At 37.9% G+C, this 23,036-nt stretch overlaps 1 protein-coding gene across 1 annotated transcript in view; it reads left to right on the top strand.

Annotated features, from left to right (window-relative positions):
* Positions 1-23,036, top strand: part of PDE1A (phosphodiesterase 1A) — a 114,866-nt gene that overhangs the window by 87,159 nt on the left and 4,671 nt on the right. Inside the window, exons 6-12 of the mRNA XM_053471946.1 lie at positions 3,174-3,314; positions 7,475-7,575; positions 8,222-8,347; positions 13,553-13,654; positions 14,732-14,852; positions 17,229-17,310; positions 21,558-21,678. Of these exons, the coding sequence (XP_053327921.1) occupies positions 3,174-3,314; positions 7,475-7,575; positions 8,222-8,347; positions 13,553-13,654; positions 14,732-14,852; positions 17,229-17,310; positions 21,558-21,678 (794 nt within the window). The remainder of the gene's footprint in view (positions 1-3,173; positions 3,315-7,474; positions 7,576-8,221; positions 8,348-13,552; positions 13,655-14,731; positions 14,853-17,228; positions 17,311-21,557; positions 21,679-23,036) is intronic.

The raw sequence follows: 23,036 nt of genomic DNA, 5'->3' as shown, positions 1-23,036 counted from the left end.
CTCATCATCACTAGGCGGCCATCAGATTGCTGGAAATTTAATCTAAACGGCCGGTGCGTGCTGATCCCGCCGGCCAGAGCTACTTTAATCCTTTTTTTAATTTATTTAATATGCCGGATCGGCTTGCCATATTAAAAATAAATAAATAAAGTATTAAAGTAGCTCCGGCCGGCGGCATCAGCACGCAGCGGCTGTTTAGATTAGATTTCCAACAATCTGATGGCCGCATAGTGATGGGAGCAGCGTGAGGGGTGAAAGGTCCGTGCGAGGGGGCGGAGCTTTCACCCCTCGCGCTGCTCCCATCACTAGGCGGCCATCGTACAGGGCTGATGCGGCCGGCGCTACTTTAATTCTTTTTTTTTATTATTTAATATTGCAAGCCGGTCCGGCTTGCCATATTAAATAATAATAAAAAATAATTAAAGTAGCGCAATTGTCCCCCTGCCCAGCCCGCCCCTGGCGCCGGAGGCGGCTTCCAATCCTGCTCCGCCGGCCGCCGGGCCCACGAATCTGCAGGCCCACCGGGAAATTTCCTGGTATCCCGGTGGGCCAGTCCGGCCCTGCTTGGGCCCCCTTGAGTGGCAGAACTCCAGGGCCCGGTCGCAGTCGCTACCCCGGTAGTTCCGCCACTGGTCCAGCATCTACATATACTACTTCATGGATCTATCCAGCACTTTAAGAAGCACAAAGCACTTTAACCCCTTCGTGACAATGGCTGATTGACAATGGCTGTTTCAACATTTCCATGGCGCTTGTATTTAGCTGTAATTTTTTTCTTTCTCATTTACTGAAGCCACACACGTTATATATTTTTTTTTTTTCAGGACAAGAAGGGCTTTATTTAGATGCCATTATTTTGATTGTGTCATATAAGTTACTATAAAAAAGTATAAAATATGCAAAAAATTTAGAAAAAAGGACTTTTTTCTGATTTTTACTTAAAAAATCTTTTACTAATCTATAAAAGCTAATTAAAAAAACCTGCTGATTAGATTCTACTATTTGTCCTGATTTTAGAAATACCCAATATTTTTTTCTTGTTTTTGCAAGTTATGGGGCAATAAGTACAAGGAGTGTTATTGATTGATTTTTCCAAATCTGGTAATTCTGCCCCCATGTGCTATTTGGGACATCTTTGAAGCTGACCAATGCAATTTATCCCATCAAACCATATATTAGACTAGACACCCTAGACACTAGGGTATTTCAAAAGCTAGTATTTTAACTCTTTCTATGCACTTATTCTACCACCAGTCTTTGTCAAACTTTGTGGTAGTAACTACCAAACAACACCCCAATATGTGTTCAGCAACATCTCCCTAGTACAGTGATACCACCCATAGGTTTGTTAGGGTGCTTCGGGGGCAATAGGCTGAATTTGGGGCAATTCACTATTTTAACCTGGAATTGTGTCACAATTTAACCCTTTCCAGGCACTAATTCTATTGCCAGTCATAGTCAAAATTTGTCAGTTTGGAGACTAAAAGGCCACATTTGGGAAGTGTGCATTTTTAAAATTGGAATTTTGACATGATGAAAATTCTGCCCACATCCTATTTGGGAGAACTTTAAAGTAGGTCAGTTCAATTTACCCCATCAAATCATATATTTTTGAAAACTAGACACCTCAGGGTATTTCAAATACTGCACACCCTTTCCATGGACACATTTTACCACCAGCCTTTGTCATAATTTTTGGTGGTATTTTGTGTGCTTTTTATTTCCACACACATTGTACTTCAGGTATGAATTTACCGCTCCTGGTATATGTCACTTATGTCACTCAGGAGATGTTGCTAGACCCCAATATGGGTTTAGCAACATCTCCTGAGCACAGTAATACCACCATGCATGGGTTTGTTGGATTCTTTGGGAGGTAAAAGGCCACCTTTGTGAGGTGTGCATTTTTTTGGAATTTTGACATCTGGTCAGCCTGTGCCCATGTCCTATTTTTGGAACGTCTTTGAACCCTGGCCAATTTGATTTACCCCTTAAAATCATACATTTTCAAAAACTATACACTCCATGGGCATTTAGCATGCCAATATCTTAACTCTTTCCATGCCAAATTGTTGTGAAGATATAGCGTTGATTTTACAACTTGCTCATAAAAATAAACATATATATATATATATATATATATATATATTTTTTTTTACATTTTATTGGAACTGGAAGGTTCCCTTGATGGTGGGGAATTATTTTTACATGTTACCAATTATATATATATATTTTTTACATTTATTTTAACAATCATATTGTGATTAGAAAGCTAGGCCCCATTGACTTGCACGGTTGAATGCAATAATGCAGAGTTCTCAGGAGGGTTTGGGGAGACTTTTGATCGCCTCCTACGCGCTTTTAAATCCGGCGACCATCACCATACAATATATGGTGGACATTGGCGTCTGATGCCACACGGGGCCCCTGCTACAGATCTCTGTGTTGCTGAATGCCTCGACATCAAGGCATTATAGCCACACCACTTGGGTGAAGAAAGAAATTGTAGATTGGAGTCATGATGAACATCTGAAGATTATATTCATGTGCATGCACCATTGTGAGTAGTTTCAATTTCTTTACCCTTATTTTGCGTTTGTGATATTGCACAATAGGATGTGTTTCTGTTTAATATTAAGGATAGTAGAAATAAAGATATGGTTTTTTGAAGAGCCTTTTCATATTTAGAGTTTGGTGAGTGCATAGACACACACTCCTCTTTTTTATTTTTATTAGTTTGAACATTCTACACTATGTATTTTTTCTTGTTTCTTTTCCCTGTATGTTATTTGGAATTATTGTAAAAAAAGCTCTTATATTGGCAAAAGGAGGTAGCACAAAGTATTGACTAAAAGGGAGCCAATAATTGTGTCACACATATATTTCACAATTTTTTAGAAACCTGTGTTGTGTTTGCAGTTGTTTGATATCCATGAGTGCAGAATATTTTTTAAATAGAATATAATAAGTTTAAACAATAAAAATAATTTGTCATTGCCTTCTTTGCTCATATTTACAAAGGTGCCAATATTAATGGAGGGAATTGTCTATATGCAAAAAAAATTAACGAGCACATGTTCTGTTCAAGGCAATGGAAATTCTAGGTGTGCTGTCTTGCTTTCTTTAGATAAGTTATATGATAACATTATATATATAATGATAATCTATTTCAGATCCCTGTTGCCTGTCTTGTTTCATTTGTGGAAGCTTTGGAAGCTGGCTACAGTAAGTACAGGAATCCATACCACAATTTGGTTCATGCAGCTGATGTTGCCCAAACTGTGCACTACATAATTCTTCATACGGGTATCATGGTAAGTAAACTGGTTAACCAAATCTGATTATTTCTGCCATTGAAAAAATGTCCTTCTGCAATTACAACCTCTATGTCCCTTGTATGAAAGTGATTCTTTCTTTTGTTTCTCATTCTAAGCAGACCATCATTTTCATGCATTTAAACATATTTGTTTGTCACAATACCAGGTTTTTGTTTTTTATTGTATGTAGTGTTTTTTTTATTAATAATACTAAAAGGCATACTGCACTCTAAATTTCCTTTCATTTTAAATTATTTCAGTAATTCATAAGCAGTGTATAGTTACATTTGTAATTGTATTATGTTTACAGTAAAAACAAAAATAAACTAGGTAAATATTAAAAATGGATGATGGTGCAAGCTTAAAGACTTGTTTAAAAATGCCAGCAACAAACAAGAAATTGACCCAGACAAGTATCATTTAGAAACAGCATTAAGAAATGGGTTTTATTGCAAGGGATTCATGCAAGTGCATACATCCATATATATCATAAAGAAAACGAGTCCATCTCATAATCTTACAACTGTGGATTGCATTTCACCTATTTTACATCCTATGCCAGGACTAATCCTGCCCTCATGATGTGGCTTCCCCATCACTGGAACAGAGCAATGGAGGGTACTCCAGATGAGTCAACCTGGGATGTTCTTAGATAGGATGATGAGGAAAAGGACACCAATGGTCTATGTGTCTAAGCCATCAGTGATATGACTACTAGACTTCATTTTATCATGTTGAAGCTTCAAATATATCACATTTAAGCAAATATATATAATCCTTTTCAAATCGTATTTTTTTTAACCCTCCATATAATTTGCCAATGTTTATCTAATATGAATGTAATTTCTGGCGCAAAGTTATTTTTGACAACAGCCACTTAGTTATCATTCATTGCAAATAAAGTACATTTTATTAATGACAGCACTACTTGTTCCTGGCAAGCACATTTAACTAAATTACCTCAGCATTTCTTGGCTGTAAACACGTTTTCCCTATTTTGTTTTCCTTTCATTAAAGTTATTTGTGGCATAACACATAGGAACAGAATACCTTCAAATGTTTGATGTTAGTGTATTTAATGCTCATGATTCTTGACATATGCAAATGTGGTTCACAGGTAGCAGAGTTACTAGTCGTTCTGGCATAAATGAATGCAAGCTGTTTTCAGTGCATAAAATGCTTAAAACATTATTAAGAGAAAAATCATTACATAGGAAATACTAGTGAAACTGAATTATTACTTTTCAACAAATTATGTAAATATACACTATCCAGGCAATACATTGACTACTTAGGCCTATAGCTATGGCTTTCTAGGCCAATGGCAGATTAATGCAATCCTCCTTCCTAAAGTCTCTAGTAGCCCTATGCCGAAACACAAAATCACCTAACGTATGAAACATACACTGCCATGTTTAATTTTCTGTGACCTCACTTTAAACATCTACCCCTAACAATCACAGACCAAAGAGGCAAATGAGTATTATCAGGCAGAAAATAGTCACGTCTATGAATAGTGCATGGTATCTTTCTAGGATTACTAGGATTCTAAAAGAAGGAACAACATTCACATTACACATAGAGAGATATTTCTTTAAAAACCCTAAAAAGTTTCAGACATGTGCCTGCATGCACCAAGAATGTTCCCAAGCCAGCAGTCATGGCCATCTTTCCTTAGCTATCCAAGACATCTCATAAATTACCAGGCACAAATAGTCCTGAGGAAAGAAAAAAAAGTTAAACAAAATAGTCTACTACTAGGGATGCAGCTTTTACAAATTGTAGTGATAGCACATTTTTACATCCAGCACAATATATAAGTACATTAAATCCCCCATATGGCCACACTTGTCAGTAAATTTGGCGATTCGTATGAAGCCACAAAAACGAGGCCAGACCCCCTCCTCTTTTCTCTTCTACCTTTAATCTATTTTCAATTTTCTATCCTCATCTGCATCTCTGTGGTCATAAATTGGATTGGAGGATCGGCAGAAGACATCACTGGTGCTGCCATATTACCCTTAGGTTTACCTTAGGGCAAAATGACGGAGGTTTCAGTGATGTTCTCTACCATAATTAGAGGAGATGCGGATGAAGATAGAAGATGAATAAGAAAAAATGTGAAAGCAGAAGTGGTCAGCAGAAGCAGATGTGGTAGGGAAACATTTAGAGGGCGTGAAAGAATGAGTGGGAGGGTGAGAGAATGAGTGAGAATAAACATGGGCACCAGGCAACAAATTATGTTCCTGAATTAAAAATGCTCTAGAATTTTCGGACAAACTGAATTGGCGAGAAACTTCATCTGTTGCCTCAAAATAAATGGGCCAAAAACAAATAAAAGTGTCAGAATCATTTTTGGTCAATTTGGATTGGCTGCTAAAACCACATGAATAGCACCAAATATAACACTTTGGAATGTCAGTTTGCCTGAACACCCCCTATTAAATTATGATTTTATACTAGATTTGACTGTAAACTGTGTGAGCTTTTTCTAAATACCAAGACACTTCTGGAACAAAACACAGAAGGAATGTTTATTAAAATGAGACCACATGAGCATAAGTGGTCATTTCTTTGTGAAATAAAATATGAGGCTAATGTCCAAGCTCAATGTTTTGCTCCACACTTACAAAGAAAGCAACAAACTTCTGATTATTCTAGTATGAAACAGTTATTCTTAAAGTTCATTAAAAAATACATATTATAATACTATTTATTTATAAAGGATTGACATATCCAGTAATATATATATATAGACCTGTCACTGTAGGAACTGTTATTCATGCTCGAGAATTTTAAAGGAAAGGTCCAATCATAGTGGATGCTGAGTCTGTCAAGTCCAATTGTAGAATTTCTACATAGATAAGTAATAGCTATCTTAAAGACTATTATAACAGAAGGGGTTGGAGAGTGGTCTGAAATGTGAGTGGAAGCTTTAGCTAACATAATGTACATATAAAAAATACATCAGAAATGTATACATTCTAGAACAAAAGTTACATATGTTCTTTTGGAAGCTTGTGGTCTATATGCAGTGCCACTAATATTGGCAACCTTGGTAAATATGGGCATAGAAGACTATGTAAATATGTAAAATTGAGGATAGATGAGGTTGGAGAATGCATAGCAAGAAATCTAAGAGACCATTCCTAAATACAGAACCTCTGGTGGACTCTCCTCTTCAGTTCACCCTACAGATTTTTTATGTGGATCAAATCTTGGTACTGGAGTGGCCATGGTAGGAACTTGATTTTGTCATCAGTAAACCATTTTTGTGTTGGTTTTGATGTATGTTTTGGATCATTGTTCTGCTGGAAGATCCAACCACAGGCAATGTTAAACTTTGTGGTAGAGGCAATCTGGTGTTGATATTTGATACAGTCCATTATGTCATGTATCTTAACAAAATGTCCAAGTCCTCTGGCAGAAAAACAGCCCCAAAACATTAAAGAGCCACCACCATATCTATCTGTGTGCCACCTCTGGTATTTATTGGCCAAAAACTCTATTTTGGTTTCATCTGACCATAGAACCCGATCCCGTTTAAAGTTCCAGTAATGTCAGAAAAAATGAAAATGGTTGAGTTTGCTTTTTGAGAGTACAGGATTTTTTTCTTGAAACCCTTCCAAACAACTTGTGATGTCAGATTGTAGGTTTGGATACTTTCTGACCCCAAGAGCCAATTAACTTCTGCAATTCTCCAACTGTGATCCTTGGAGATTTTTTGGACACAGCCCATTCTCGTTATAGTGCATTGAGACAATATAGACACGCATCCTCTTCCAGGTTGATTCATAACATTTCCAGTTGACTGGAACATCCTAATTATTGCCCTGATTGTGGAAATTGGCATTTTCAGTGCTTTGCTATTTTCTTTTAGCCCATTTTTGCCTTAAAAGATAAACTTGAATTGTTTATAGGAAACATATTCTGATACTGCCTGCATCCTTGTTTATTTATTCTAATGATCATTAATGACAAATCACCCATAGAACCCCAGGGTTTGGCTTGTGTAAACATACCTTAGCATCCATATAGTCCTGGTTTGGTATGAATATGGTTTGCATATATTATTTGTCGGTATATACACGCAAAGTTGTGTATGTGTGTCTATTTGTGTGTGTGTATAATAATATGTAGGTGCTTTAATTTGACAGCACTGGCTCACAGAACTGGAAATTTTGGGAATGATCTTTGCTGCTGCTATCCATGACTATGAGCACACTGGGACCACAAATAACTTCCATATACAGACAAGGTATGTCCATTTTTAAAATGTTCTACTTAAATGAATTCATTTGCAATAGAATGTTTAAGCCATACTAATAAGAGTACACAGTTAACAGCATTGTTGCAACTGTCTTCTATAAGTGCATAGTTTGGTCAATACCAGACCAGTATATAATTTTTAAGGTCAACAGAAAAATAAAAAATAGTACTGTTATCTTTCATTTGCTGTTTAATGGTATAGATTATAAAACTGTCTCTCCCTCACCGGGTTTTGGTACAGCAAATAGTTGTTTTTTTGAGTGTCTCAAAACCAACTAGCACTTATATAATTAACTTAACAACTTGGTCATTTAAGTTAGGAGATATGGGATAGCATTTGGGTACATTTAGTGGATAGTGAAAGTGTGAGGTATGGTTAGATGTCAGGGATAGGATAGAGTTAGTGTATAGTGTTGGAGTTTTGAAGGACAGAGTAGTTTCAACTCACCATCTTAATAATACATTATGAAAAGTCACGTTTTTACTGGAAGAAAAGGTGAGCAAACACACCTTGTAACTCCTGATTTAGTCAATAAGCTAAGGACAGTGCTTCTTTAAAATTGTTCTCTGTTTTACATATTTTCTAAAAAAACAGTGTTATATTGTTATTCAAGAACTTCCCCCTGTTTCTGTAGGTCAGAGGTTGCAATATTGTACAATGATCGTTCTGTTCTTGAAAATCATCATGTGAGTGCTGCCTACCGAATTATGCAAGATGAGGAAATGAATATATTGATAAATTTGTCCAAAGATGATTGGAGGTAAGACAGAGTCATTTGTAAGTGTTAAGCTTGTCTAGAGGGCTAAAAACAGGCAAGGTTTTTTGAATACCTCAGCACCCCCCCAAAACAGCCTGCCTGTGCCACCGCTGCCCATTTAACAGGCTGCCTGTGGTACCGCTGCCCCTGAAGCAGCCTGCCTGTGCCCCAAAATAGCCTGCCTGTGCCACCTTGGCCGCTGAAACAGCCTGCCTGTGCCACTGCTGCCCCTGAAGCAGCCTGCCTGTGCCCCAAAACAGCACAGGCAGGCTGCCTCCTCGGCCGCTGAAACAGCATGCCTGTGTCACTTCACCAATATGTATTTATCAATGAAAATAACAGATGATATGATAGAACGATAATAAAAATATAACTTGTCCACAAATTACAAGTTTGTCTAGTTGAAAAAATGGACAACTAAACTCTACTCAGGAACAGGGGAACATGTCTGCTACAGTCCCTGTAATACACTACAGTAGTTACTACAGCTTCTCCAATCCTCCCCACAACATTAAATTGTTTGCACTAAAATAAAAAAATAAGGGAAAAACTCCAACAGGTTGCTGGGCCCACCACAGCCATAACCATCCTGTTTTTGGCTACTTCATTGATATGTACACTTCTACAGACAGTCCCTCCCGCTTTACCTCATCAAGGAGCACCAAAATGGCTTGTATTGGTAGCAGCTACACATGGGGTCGAACGGACAAATCATGGTAACATTTTGGCACTTTTGCGGTTTTTTTTTCAATTTCGTCAGAAATCGCCCTCATTTTTGTTGATTCATACGAAAAACAGGCAATTTTCGTTATAAATAAAGTTTGTACAAAACAAATGCACAAGTCTAATGGATATATAAAATGCTTAATTTGTTTGTGGCCCTTTAAACTCAGAGTTGGATACTCCTGTAATAGTTTTTGGTGAGATCATTTGCAAGCTACTCTCTGCAATATCCAATATTCCAATATCTTAGCTATATATGTTTTAAGACTCCATAGTAGACTTCATTCTTACCAACTTTTCGCTAATTTGTACAATGAAAAGAAACTGAGCGTTAAATCTCTGAATATTCGTTAGTGATTTGGCAATCTTTCAACAGGGAAAGTGGGAAAGGACTGTGTCTAGGAGGCTACAGAATAAATGATTAAAGTAGCCAAAACAATCTTGGCATGAAGTGATACTTCCAACAGCCTGTGGGTTAATCAGACATATACCCATACTGATCCAATTTTAACTCTGGGCAGCCAGAAACAGATGAGAGTTAGAAGTCAGACGTCAGTGGAGTCTCTAGGGGGGCCCAGAGGGCACCATGGCCCCCCTAAATAATATGCTTCTCCAACTGAAAACTTCAGCCAGCAACTTTTTATGCCGTACAGCCCGTGCAGAGATGCAGTGTGATTTTTGTACTCTATTTCATGCTGACATATTTAAAAGACACCACACGTTTTGGCTGTTTGGGAAAGTTAGTGCAGGTTAGGTAGTCAGCCTGTCCAGAGCAACATTGTAGAATTAGTGAAGGGTATCCAAGCAAGTAAGCAGAGAGCAGAAAAGCATGAGTAGAGGACAGCAGGGGTATGGTGTGTGCATCCTTCTGTTTAATATAAATGAAAATGCTTTTTTATATGCATGACGCATGTTATTTAAATGGGAAATGGGATTTAGTTTTTGGTGATTATTTATTGGGTGGGGATAAATTTAATCTTTTATTTGGTGTTTATGTATTTGGTGGAGATTAGATTAATCCCCATCCAATAAAAAAACACCAAATAAAATAAATCTTGTCTTCTCTGTTTTATTTTGGAAAAGAATGCACATCATTCATTTTTTTAGACTCTCCAAGTCTTTTATTCACATTAGCAGTACCCCTCCATCCTGTCCCTGCACACTCCTACAATTGATGAGGGGGACTGAGGTTGCTGGAAATCAGACTTTAAATTTATAAATGCTTTGTAAATATAGTGTGTATAGGTATCTAAGGTATCTGTTCCTTTTACCTTAAAATTTGGTAAAAACAACTTCAGATGAACAACAACACATGACATATTACACCGTCATGATTTATGCAACAAAAGTAAAGCCAAAATGGAGAAGCCATATTTACCTAAATTTTAGACCTTACTAAGAAACAGATGATTGTTATTATGTCCTGATATATTTACTGGGGTGGAGTGGATTCTAGAAGCTGTAAAACTACTAATATTTTACTACCCTACTGGGACTGCAGCCGAAGGCTTTTTCATTGTTTTTATTTAATAATTGATTGTTTTAGGGCTCTTTTTTAAAGTTAAAATTAGAAGCCATTTCTTCAAATGTTTCACCAAAGCATCAAATCTTTGTAGAGGACTAAATAAATAAATAAGAAAATATTGTTCACAAAAAAAAAGTCCTGTGCATGTGCTATGTGACCAAATGATCCTTCAGTTGTACTCTTTTGTCCACCAGAGCCAGGATTGCCATTAAACTATCTGCATCTGCCAAATAAATCAGTTTTGTATTGTTCCTGTTGTGGTTCTGTTGACCATCAAAATTATATATTTTGGGTCCTAGAACAGCGGCAATCTCCATGTTTTCTGATGAGAACATTGAGATGTCCAGCGGGGAACGGGCATTAATGGGACAGGTAGTGGCAGGAATGGGACCAAGGATTTTTGGCCAAAGCACTGCCAGTTTGGGCTAGACCATCACCTTATTTACCTGCAGAAAATTAATGACTACCTGGAATGCAATGACATCTGAGGGTTAAAACGCTGATCAGGAGGCTAATAGAGGAGCTGAGAGGTTGCATGAAAGCAATCATATACACACCAGAGTACATTCTAGCCACCCTTTATGACCCAAGGCTAAAGGGCAAGTTGACCCTTAAAAATAATTTTAAAGCTTGGAGGGGCATAATTGTCCATAATGTTTATGAGATGTAGCACAAAAAAGTGCATATTTAGCAAAGGAGAGAATACAGCTCACCTTGCAGATGGCTTTCCTAAAACTCAGTCTGCCACAATTAGGTTACCCATCACTCAATATTCAAACTGAATGAGGCTCTGGTGCTGCTGCTCTATCACCTTCCTTACCCTGAGGAATAAATTCACCAAAGTTATCCGATTTTGGAGGAAATTCAGTCTCATCCATGCTGCTTGGTGTGTTTGTCCATTGATGTAGTGCTACTGTTGCTGGTAGTGATTATCCTGTAATGCAAAACCTAGTCTGGATCTCTTCCCATGACGCTGCTGTAAGTTAAAGGTGAGTCCAGAAGGTAGCTCCACTCTTGAAAAAATCTGCATTTTATCTGAAGGTCAGGAAATTGTATTTGTTGTCTGAAAACAAATGCTGCAAACATGAAATTAAAAATTTGTTTGAAAAAACAAATTGACTATTTATAAACATTCAAGGCATAAATATGTTTTTGTAAAACCTTGTGTTTAGATGAAAGGTCATCTTAAATACTGAAATTGCCAGTCACATGTAGTATTAATAAACTCAAAGGATATTGTCATAAAATGTTGTTATCTAATTGTAAATAGTGACCTTGATTTTCTTGTGCAGCCAGTGTTACTGAATCATTTGCATTATTTCTTTTAAAATGATATAGAAAACAAAGATCTAAGATTTATATACCAGTTGATATTGAAAAGAAAAAAATCCTTGGTCTAGTATGTTTCAGTCTAATTATCCATTAAGTGTTGGCTGGCCATGCTCTGGAACTTAGCCTTAGGGGGGAAACAACTCATAACCAGTAAGACGTGCTTATTTTAGAATGTACACAGGTAATTACATCAGAAAGTTAAAGTAGTATATGCAGTGCTAAAAACCTGTCTAATCTGCACCAGATGGAGAATATATATGTAAACTGCCTCAAAATAAACAAAACAAGGGTGCTGTTCATGTTACAACACATAGAACCAATATGAGATTATTCATTTTCTTGAAACTTCCCATAGAAAGTGGAATTGCCATTTTTGGTATATGTATTACTAATAATAAGTACTATTTGATAATGGAAAACTTTTAATAAAAAGTATATAAATGGCTTGCCTATTCTGTGACATGTTATTCTCTTTAGCATCATGGGATGTCTATGGTTATCAGTACATACATGATTATTATTTAAATAGCATGGCTGCTAAATTGCTACCTGAAAAAGTTATCTTTAAATGGGAAGTGTAATTAACTGCAGTTTGACGACATTATCACATCTGCTTGAAGCTGCCATCCTGGACCTTTGCATAGGCAACGTGAAAACGAGTGTAGTTACAGCAAGCTCTTCTTTCTTTTTAGAGATGTCTTATAACACTCTGTATATAAGAAAACACAAATAGAGTACAGGGTGAGTTGATGTAGAATATTTTATCTCACCTTATTAAAGTAGCGGTCATGTCCAATTTGTTTTAAGTAAGCCGATAAAAAAACTTATTTTGTGTCATTTTTCTTGTGCTTATCTTATGCCTGTGCAAAAGTTCAGTTTGGATTTGAATAGCAACTCTTTGGTGTTGCTCTAGGCGTTACACAGGGTATCACTTCCTCTGCTGCCCCCTCCACGGCTGCAGTTCCTAGTGCATGTTGTAAATAGGAACATCATGCTATAGATCTCCCTTGTAACTTGGAGTCTGATCACTCAGTAGGGTACTACTACGTATAGGCTGGGCAGTGATGAGCATACCTGGGAACTTCTGGGCTCCAGCTACCCAGAGCCTTCCCTTGCGGGACACGGCCAGGAAGTCGGTGGGCGGCCCCCCTGATGTCAGTGGGCAGCCCCCCTGATGTCAGTGGGCAGGCCCCCTGACATTAGTGGGAGGTACCGATGATGTCAGGGGAGTTTCTACGTTTCTATTGGAACACCCCCAATGTCAGCGGGAAGCACCCCCATTGAAATGAAAAATGGGCAGGGAGCAGGGCATGTCAAGAGCCTGCTCCCGCGACCTGGAGGATTCGGGTCTTGACTCGGAGAACCGGAGAAGTGGTTCTCCCCATTGGGGAGAGAGACTTAAATGCATTCAATTGAAATATGTACTATATAAACTATATTGTAGTTATGAATAGGTTTGTTTCCATGCTTGCAATAAAGAATGCACACAATGCAATACTATTTTTTCCAACATTTTCTCCCATATTTTTTGTCCAACTTTTTTTTATTTTTATATTTCTTTGAAAATATACAAATATACACGGGTTGGTGAACTTTGTAACAATTTTGTATTTTGTTATTCTTTGCAGAGACTTAAGAACACTGGTGATAGAGATGGTTTTGTCTACAGATATGTCCTGCCACTTTCAGCAGATAAAAACCATGAGAAGTACATTGCAGCAGCCAGAGGGGTAAGTTACAGCATGTTCTATTGCAGGGCAGGTAAACTGCTGTTCTATTTTGGGAATCATATCAATAAATGACTATACTATTTCACTGGAAAACATGTTAACCATTAAAATGATTTTCCACCAAAAGCAGATGTAATAAAATGGCAATTCTACAATTGTGCTTAAAATATTTTTCAAAGGGACTTTATCATAATACACAACAATATATTTTAATATTCATAACCTAATTTTGTTGTAAAACAATGAATTCATATAAATCCCTGACTTTATAAAACTTTGTTTTTCAAATAAGTTTAGGTCACTCTTAGTTTGTTCTAAGAAAACCCAATAAAATATTACTATATTACTTAGCACAGCTGCTTCAAATATACTTTAGAACTCTCTGGATTTCACCTGTAGGCTCTAGAAATCAGAACTGATTACGGGGCATCTGGGATAGCTCAAAGTGATATATAAGTAGCGCATGTGATTCACAAGTAGGGTCCGCAAATATTTATAAAGCTATTTTTGAGTCAGCTTCATGAAAAATGAAAAGTGATCTTATTTAAATATGTATCTTTATACATGTTTTTATATATACCGGTATATAATATAAATGTGTGCTATTTTTCTAGATCGCCTTATTGCGCTACAAATCTCTACTGTCTCTATCTGTGGCTTTATGGATACTGTATATAATAAAGTCAAAATGCATTAAAGAAAAAGCTTAAAAAATATTTTGAAACACATTCAGACAGCTTAACAAACAGCATTTTACCACATATGTTAAATATGAGTTAGATGATCATGGTTACAGTTAGCAATAGCACCATTATCTATGGATATGAGCGTTTCTGCTCGCCTCTTACCTCAGCGGTATCTGTCTACAACCAATAAATGTGAAGTTATAAAAGGAGATCAAACTGTTTGTTTTAGCACAGAGGGAATAGCAACTTATGTGATTTATTAGCAGGTATATACAGAAAAGTGGGTCAGACTAACATCACTTGAGGTCACTTCCTGTAATTTTCTCCTCTTTGCCTGCTGCCAAGTTTCATGTTTATGATAATTGGATTATTCATGTTCTTTGTTTGACAGGATAGATAAAGCAAAAGCCATGTCTTTGATTCTTCATGCAGCAGACATCAGTCATCCAGCAAAAACATGGGATATGCATCAGCGATGGACCAATTTACTGATGGAAGAATTCTTTCTACAGGTGCTAGTTCAATATTCTATTTTATACCCAATACCTGTTTCTGGACAGATGGACTTAAATTGATCTAATTTGCAACTGTTACAGTGTTTAACCTGTTGCTTTAGACTCAAGGTTAGCCCTGTATGAAGCCTGAAAAACAGAAGACACAACATTTTTATTGGGTTTCTAACAGAAAATGTCATGTCACCCCTCTGCGGGCATAGAGGTCCCAAGAAGCCTGTACTAACCCGGGTCAGGACGGCTGCACAATCACAGCTGTCTGCCTGTCCTCGGCAGCTCGAAATGCCTGCAAGCCCAGCTGGAGGCAGGGCTTGCTAGGCGCCGGATTTAAAAATCCGGAACTGCTCAGCACGGGCACCCTGTTGTGGTCCTGCTATTCTTTGTATTGAGTTGGCATTCGTGTTTGCTGTTATTGGCTTTCCTGACTACTCTTCTGCTAAGTGATTATGATCCTGCATTGCCCTACCTGTGTACCGTACCTGTCTGACTACCCGTCTGACTACCCGCGCTGTGTACCAACCTCTGGTTTGTATGACTGCACATTTAGTGTATCGAACCTGACTTTGTCTGACCATCCGTTCTGTGTTAACTGCTGGCATCCTGTTTAACCAATCTGTGACTTCAACCTGCAGTATACCTATACAGGTTTCTGGATCCGTCTGTGCCTACTACACTCAGTACTGAACTTTACCTGCTTAAACCTGAGCCTCCTCACTGTTGGGTTCATAAAAGTCCCTCTCTGCTTAGTTTGGGGCCCCATTCCCTGCTAAGTGACTCAGAGCTGAAGAACTTCTTGATGGCAGACTTGACATAGATAATTTAAGAAAGTGATATTTTTGTTGAAACCATATTGTTTTTATCCTCTAAGACTTTACATCTTATTCATTGTAAGCCTTCCAGTGCCAACCGGACTTGTGCATTCGGAAAAATATCAATTTAAAAACAAGCTTAAACATGCTTTGATTAACATTTTTGGCAGCGTTCCCAGAAAATGTGGTCAAAGTTCAAAGTGGGTGCATGTGTTAAGCATTCAACAAAGCAGTCAAATAAATCTAACAGGTGCTGCTTATTAAGATTAGCAAATACAAACTGGCCTTGAAACAATCAAGGACATGGTTCAAAAGGTTACATACAGCAAAAGAAAAAAGGCTATCGTTCCCCATTCCATATCTATGCTAAAACCCCCTACGGGGGTTGGGCGAGCCATGGTATTCACAACTTGATTCCTTTTGTGGATTTTTGTATGGTACGTAGTTTTGGTAGTTCCCAATTTATGTGTTTTGAACGGGTGGACTAACCCTCTGGATAGGCAGCTTCGGTTGTCTTCCTTCGAGGCATATCACCACTAAATTTGTTTATGGGTTACTGTGAGACACCTGGTGTGCCTGTTACCTCCTACATCGTCCCGCGGGTAGGGGAGCTGAGACGCAGCCCGCGCGTCCAGCCCCTGCTCGTTCCGTCAGCGGGAACCGTTCTGCTGATAGACGCGCGTCCCCGCAGAGATCAATGGATCCTGACGGGGCGCGCGTCTCGACGTCATAAATATATTCATGTCGCTTCTTAAAGCAACAGTTATCTTTTTTTACTCCTCCCCCTTAATTAGGTGGGTAGGAGGATCCAGATATTGAGAGGGATATTTAAATCCTCAGTAAGCACTTCACCTTTGCCTGTGATAGCGTTCCATTACCGTTTTGTTGTTGTTGGTTCTGACTCCGGCTAGTTTTTGACCTTTGATGTTTGCTGCCTGCCCTGACCTCTGCTTGTGACCCCGAGTACTCTTCTGCCTGACCCCTCAATTTATTATTTGATTTATTATTTGATTTATTATTTTGTTCCTGATTATTTTGTACTTCGCTACACTCCTGTGTCTGCTATACGCCTCCGTGCTCTGTTGCTGGGCTCTCCATCTCCGCCAGGAGGCGCCTTTCAAATTTCTGCAGCGTGGATCCACTGCTGTACTGCAGACGTGACAGTGCCCGCGTATCTAGAGGCCTTGAAGCATGGATGACTCGCATGAACATATCCTCCTCAAAGTTGTGTTAGAAGCAGGAAAAATATTACGATCTGAGCGACAAAGTGGGGACCAACTATATTTTAGTGTCTATGTATTTAGGATCCAATGTCATAAGAGTCCCTGTTGGTGTAAACAGACACAGGCATTTATCATATGATTTCATATCATATAACATAACATAGAAAAAACATCAAATGCTATACGGATTAATCAAACAGTCAACGGTTCTAGCACAAAAGGTGGTAATCTTTATAGACTGGAAAAAGATAATCATATAATACTATGTCTTACATATATATGTAATTCTGCATGTTTTTTTTAATATTAAAGTTGGTAAGCTTATATCAGTTTTGCATTTACAGGGGGACAAAGAAGCTGAATTAGGTCTTCCATTCTCACCACTCTGTGACCGTAAAGCGACAATGGTGGCACAGTCACAAATAGGTAATACCTTATTTTTTATTAATTTATTTTTATTCTCGAGCAAATAATGAGCTTTATTTGAAAATATATGCTGCCTTAAAAGGAACAGTTAAATAGAATTGTGTTTTTGGTGATAAAGTAGAACATTCCATTGTAGGGGAGTTTCATATATGACCATGTTCTCCAAGTCCATGATGGAACATTTGGTTTCAGCCTTTATATCACTGCAGAATTTGATAATGTTATTTATTTTTGGTTGCTAGAATCAGCCATTGATTATGTTTTTACAATATAATTGTACCTGTGCTGTTAATTGTATCAAACATTTTATCAAGGAATCAGTAACACACAAGATCAATCTCAGTCAATCATGGTACAAGGATAGACACATAACATAAAGCGATGACTACTGGCTGAGATCTCTAAATCAGAAGTTTGCAGCAAAGTTAAACAATTCAGCTCCCCATCTTCACTGCATTTTGAGAGGCTAACACCAGTGAACATCACCTACTAGATGGGATGGGTTCCCTCTTTGTAATGTGACTATGCATTCTGCAGGGCCACAGTCCTGATTTTCAGGTATGTTCCTGCTATCCTGGATAGGTTATGGAGAGCATTGGCTTTTTGGGGAGATCTCCCGAATGCCACTGACTAGCCCAGGGCAGTGAAAATAAGCAGTAGCAGCAGCTCTGACTTTACCTTGTAGCCATGATAGTGCTGTGGGGTGGCTATCCAAGGGCCAACTCTTGCCACACCCCCCCCAACACTGGTATCTCTATTTGGGCACTTGAAATGTTAGGGGATATGGAGCCAGCTCAGCCCTTATTTTAGCAGTATGTCACTAGAGTTGGCCCTCATCATTAAAAAAAAATACTCAGAACTCTTTTGATTCTATGTTCTCCTGATAAAGCTAACAAATGGAAAAGCTGAACAAATAATACTTCCAGATGATCACACTCCATAACATGTATGTGCGCGTAAGTAAATATACTGTAACATTTTCCAAGCTTTCATCTGTGACTCTGAAGAGCAGTTTGCCACTGAAAAGAAGTTGGTCAGACCTGACATATGTTGTAGTTACAGCAGGTTGTCTTTGAATAACATGACCGTTCATTACTTGTATGACAAAAAACACCTACACAATCAGAAGCAACATGCACATTTACATAATGATGATCATCAAAAGAGTGTTTTTCATGTGTATGTTTTCCCATGTTTTGTATTTATCAAATTTTTAGTTTAAAAAGAGAAAAACGTTATTTTGTTATAACAGTTTTTTTTAATATATGCATCAAGAATAAAGTGGTATGGATCCACAGAAAGCAAATTTCTTTATAAGCAAGATTTAGAACTTGTGCATTGAAATAAACAATAAACACATAAGAAGGATACCATTATCAAAACATGGTTTTATTTAATTTAGTTCTAAAAAACCAAAACAAAAAAAAACTCACTTTATTCCCAGACCTGGGGGCTGCCATTATTGTTCATGTGCTATTTTGGCTAACTTTCCCTGCTCAGACACCACACTGAGCTGATTTTTTATGGCAATGCTAATGAATTCTGTTTCTTCCTAGATTTTCATTAGTCAGAATGCCCAGCTGGTTGATAAAGACTGAACAATTGTGTTTGTAGTAGATTGGGCTAAAATAACAGATCTTTAACACATACAAATTGCGAATTTGTAGCTGCCTGAAAATATTATGCAAAAAAGTAAATAAAACTATTTTTTAAAAACATATTTAATCTGAAATGTATACATTTGGTGGGTGTTCCCTATTAAACAAGATTTGGTTCGGTGAACTACCTTTTATTTGTCTTAGGTAGACACAATGCAGAAGTTGATGTCCTTACCTAGGATATTTATCAATTGGGAGGAGATTAATATATATTTTCACAGTTGTGTAGGAGAGCATGGGCGTCTCCCTCAATACTACTGTGTCTTGAATATGGCAGCCTCAGTCATGCTTCCAGATTTAGGGTTTCGTAGATAGAAATTTAAAATATTCATGCCCATCAACAAGGTGTTATGGCTTCCACACTCCAAGAGGTGTTTCTGCTCTATCATACCCATCACCTCCCTAATGCAGATATGGCATGTTTCAGACAAGGTGACCTCATCCTGTTTTCCTCAATATGTATTGATAACAGTTATGCTGTACCCCTGTCAATGTCTGCCTCAGTATATAATAATAACAGTTATGCTGTACCCCTGTCAATGTCTGCCTCAGTATATAATGATAACAGTTATGTTGTATACCCATCAATGTTTGCCTAACGATAGAAGCTAGGCAAATTTAAAGTGTGTGTGTGGGGGGGGATGCCACATACAGGATCCGCCCCAGGTGCCAAATACTCTAGGTACGCCCCTGATGGGTATCTCCAATTAAAATTTTTGATAATGGCATCCTAGATCTATCTCAGCATTTCTAGGTGAATATGCTTATAGGGAGATTCTTCTAGGTGTTTTGCTCAACTACAGGAAAAGTGTAATTAGAACCCCAGGTGTACGCTAAGTACCTTCAAATAAAATACTGTACTCAAATACAAACTAATCTGGTTTCAGTTCAAGTGAGGTTAGCAAACATTATTAAATCCATTTCATTTTGGTACCTGAGATCAAAGGGGGCCATTTCATCTTGGTGCAAATTCTTCAACACCCAAATTTGATTAAATACAGTTTTCTGGTTAAATCTACTAGCATTCAACTTGATATTACATACCAGAATTGTACATTCGTTTTCGTACAAACTTTATTATTAACGTTTTGTGTGTAAACGAAGGCCATCTCCGGCTAAACTGATTAAAACGAACTGCAAAAGTTCTGAAAAGTCATCAAGATTCATCCATTTGTAGCTACATGTAGCCGCCATCACAACCCGTTTTGGTACCATTACAAGCGCTCGTTGATGAGGTTAAGTGGGATGGATTGTGCGTAGGAGGGTACATATCAATGACTGATAAGTAAAAGTAGCCAAAAAATGGGTTATGGCTGTGATTGATGGGTCCAACAACCTGTGGACATTTTTCCTTACTTTTTACACTCTGGCCAATCAGCATTTACAAGGGCAAGGGATAACCATTAGACATATAAGTGTGATGACGGCATTTTTATTTGTCAGTACCTTGGTTACAGGCTAATGGAGTTGGAGTGTGAGACAATAACAGTTGGCTTACCAAAGGCCGAGGTAAATGCTCATTGCTCACCTATCATACTGCAAGTTAATAGTTTATTTTAGTGCAGAAAATGTACTGTTGTAGGGTGGATTGGAGAAGCTGTAGTCTCTACTGTGGTGTATTACGGGGACTGCAGCAGACATTTTTCCCCTATTCCTGAGTAGAGTTTAGTTGATTATGACAGTTGCCCACTTATGCTACTAGCCAAATCTGCAATTTGTGGACGAGTTATTTTTTCATAATCTTTCTATCATATCATCTATTATTCTCTATTGATAGATATTGGTGACAATATAACATGTATAATATATAATATTGAATATTAAATTCAGTCCTGCTGTGCGGGGCTGCATGCGCCTATCATCTGCCAGTGTCTACCTGCCCAGTCCCAGTGTCCTACTATGACAGCTACTCCTCTTTGACCTCTAGGGGAACCTTTTTTTTTTTTTTTTATTAAAAAAATCTATAATATTGTGGTAGAAATGTAGACCTGCTCCATGGGGTTGCATGTGCCTATTATCTGCCAGTGTCTGCCTGCCTAGGCCCAGTGTCCTACTACTACTGCTGCTGCTGCACCTATTTGACCGTACTAACTCTATAAAAATGAAAGGTGAGTCCAGAAGAACTCTGGAATACTCCAGGAATACCCCTGAATGTCGTTCTGAATAATAATAATAAAAAAGGCCCTCAAATTTCGTCAGAGCCAAATGGCCATGAAACAAAATTTGCTGCCCAAAAACGCTGTCAAAACTAAACGAAAATTTTGTGTGAAGCAATTTTGCTTGTGGTGTACATGTCTTTTACATACCCCCTACATACTGGCTTTCGTAGCTTTGTGTGGTACCCCTTCTATGGTAGTAAACACCAGGACTTTAGCTTACATTTTTCAGGTTAATATTAAAATAATATCGTCTGTGGATCTGAAACTTTGCAAAAGGATCACTCTTTATGAATAATCACTGCTGACTATGACATACATGGAATTATCTAAAAACGTACAGTTCAAAGTATTGTATTTTGTTTTAAATTTTTGTTTTGCTATGCTTTTCTTAACAATACTTAAGAAATATCAACTGTTATGTAACTTCCAGGTTTTATTGACTTCATAGTGGAGCCAACATTCACCCTTCTAACTGACTCAACAGAGAAAATTGTTATTCCTCTTATAGAGGAAGCTGCAAAGCAAGACCATTCAATCTTTGATAAGTCCAGGTTAGTCATTCATTTTTGTAAGCGCAATTACATTTTTTTATTGCTAAAAGTCGCCTGTAATAGTACTAAACTGTTATACAGTAGTGCCACCTAGTGGCACATTAACATATTAACTGAGTTTGTTCTTCCCATTTGTTGCCTTCTAGAAGGCCTGAGAGTTTAACTGTATAAGAAAATTATTGTGAGTTGACCCGATAATATATACTTATTCATTTATATTTATTATTTGTTTTTATTCTTTAGACTTGGTTACATGGGCCCACATATTTGCAAATGCCTGCTGTTTTTTATTTACAGCCTTTAAGCACCCCATAGAGTCGACAAGCTAAGCTTTATATCTACAGACAGACTATCTCAGTCTCATATATATATATAATCAGTGCAGGTTAGGAACAGCTTCCAGCATATGCAAATAAATCTTGAACAGCACATAGCTAACAATTCCTCATGCTTACCATTGTACAGAGCACTTTATGTCTTTGAGCATGTTCAAAGAATGAATTAATTATGTGGTTGGCAAAAAAGGGCTTAAGTACCAACTATGTATAGCACTTTCTGATCCATTTAGGTATGACTAGTGTATATTTTCTATAGGCATTGGGGTTGCCTATTGGTTATATAGGGGAGAGTCTTGTTATTTAATAAACTGACCAGGTTTTTTCAAGGGAATCCAGTGACATTTTTAAAGGCATTATATGCAGATTTTCTTTTCTTAATTTGGTTTCAGTAATATTTTATTTAAATGTAATAATAAGGAGAAAAACGTCTTGTGAATTTTTGTAATGATGTTAAATATGCTTCAAACCTCAGATGTGCCCCTGTTTTAAGTGAAACCGTGCTCCTTTGGGACTCAAATCCCCCTTTCCCTCTTTTCTTTTCATGCGCAGAATGCTTGCTGGGTATGAGTGTATTACAGTGTTCTACAGCCATAAAAGTTCCAATGATACCGATCAGGAGGGTACGGCTGATATGGCTTTAAGGTGCCCGGCCACCGGTTATCCCAATCTCCTCAAGGAGACAAAGACCCTAACCTTTTGTGCCTACCTTTCCTTCATGTTGCATTTGCAGTGTGTAGAGCTGTGCGGCAGCAGGAAGCAGGAGATAATCCTTGCGATGTCAACAGCCCTACACTGATGTCACACTTTGCACTTCCTACAGCTGGGCTCTCCTCTACATACCAGGTCCACGGCAGGAGCAGATTGGTATGCAGATGAGTGATGGGAACAGGGAGGGATTGGCACAGAGAGTAGAGACACTATGGAGGAAGGCAGAGGGGTATGGACACTGTGGGGAGGGAGGAAGGCAGGGGGAAACTGAGTGGTGTGGTGTGAACACTGAGGTATGAAGTGAGATGGCCA

The sequence above is a fragment of the Spea bombifrons genome, chromosome 7 (genome assembly GCF_027358695.1).
Source record: "Spea bombifrons isolate aSpeBom1 chromosome 7, aSpeBom1.2.pri, whole genome shotgun sequence".
Taxonomy (NCBI): domain Eukaryota; kingdom Metazoa; phylum Chordata; class Amphibia; order Anura; family Pelobatidae; genus Spea; species Spea bombifrons.
This window is presented reverse-complemented; position numbering and strand designations above follow the sequence as displayed.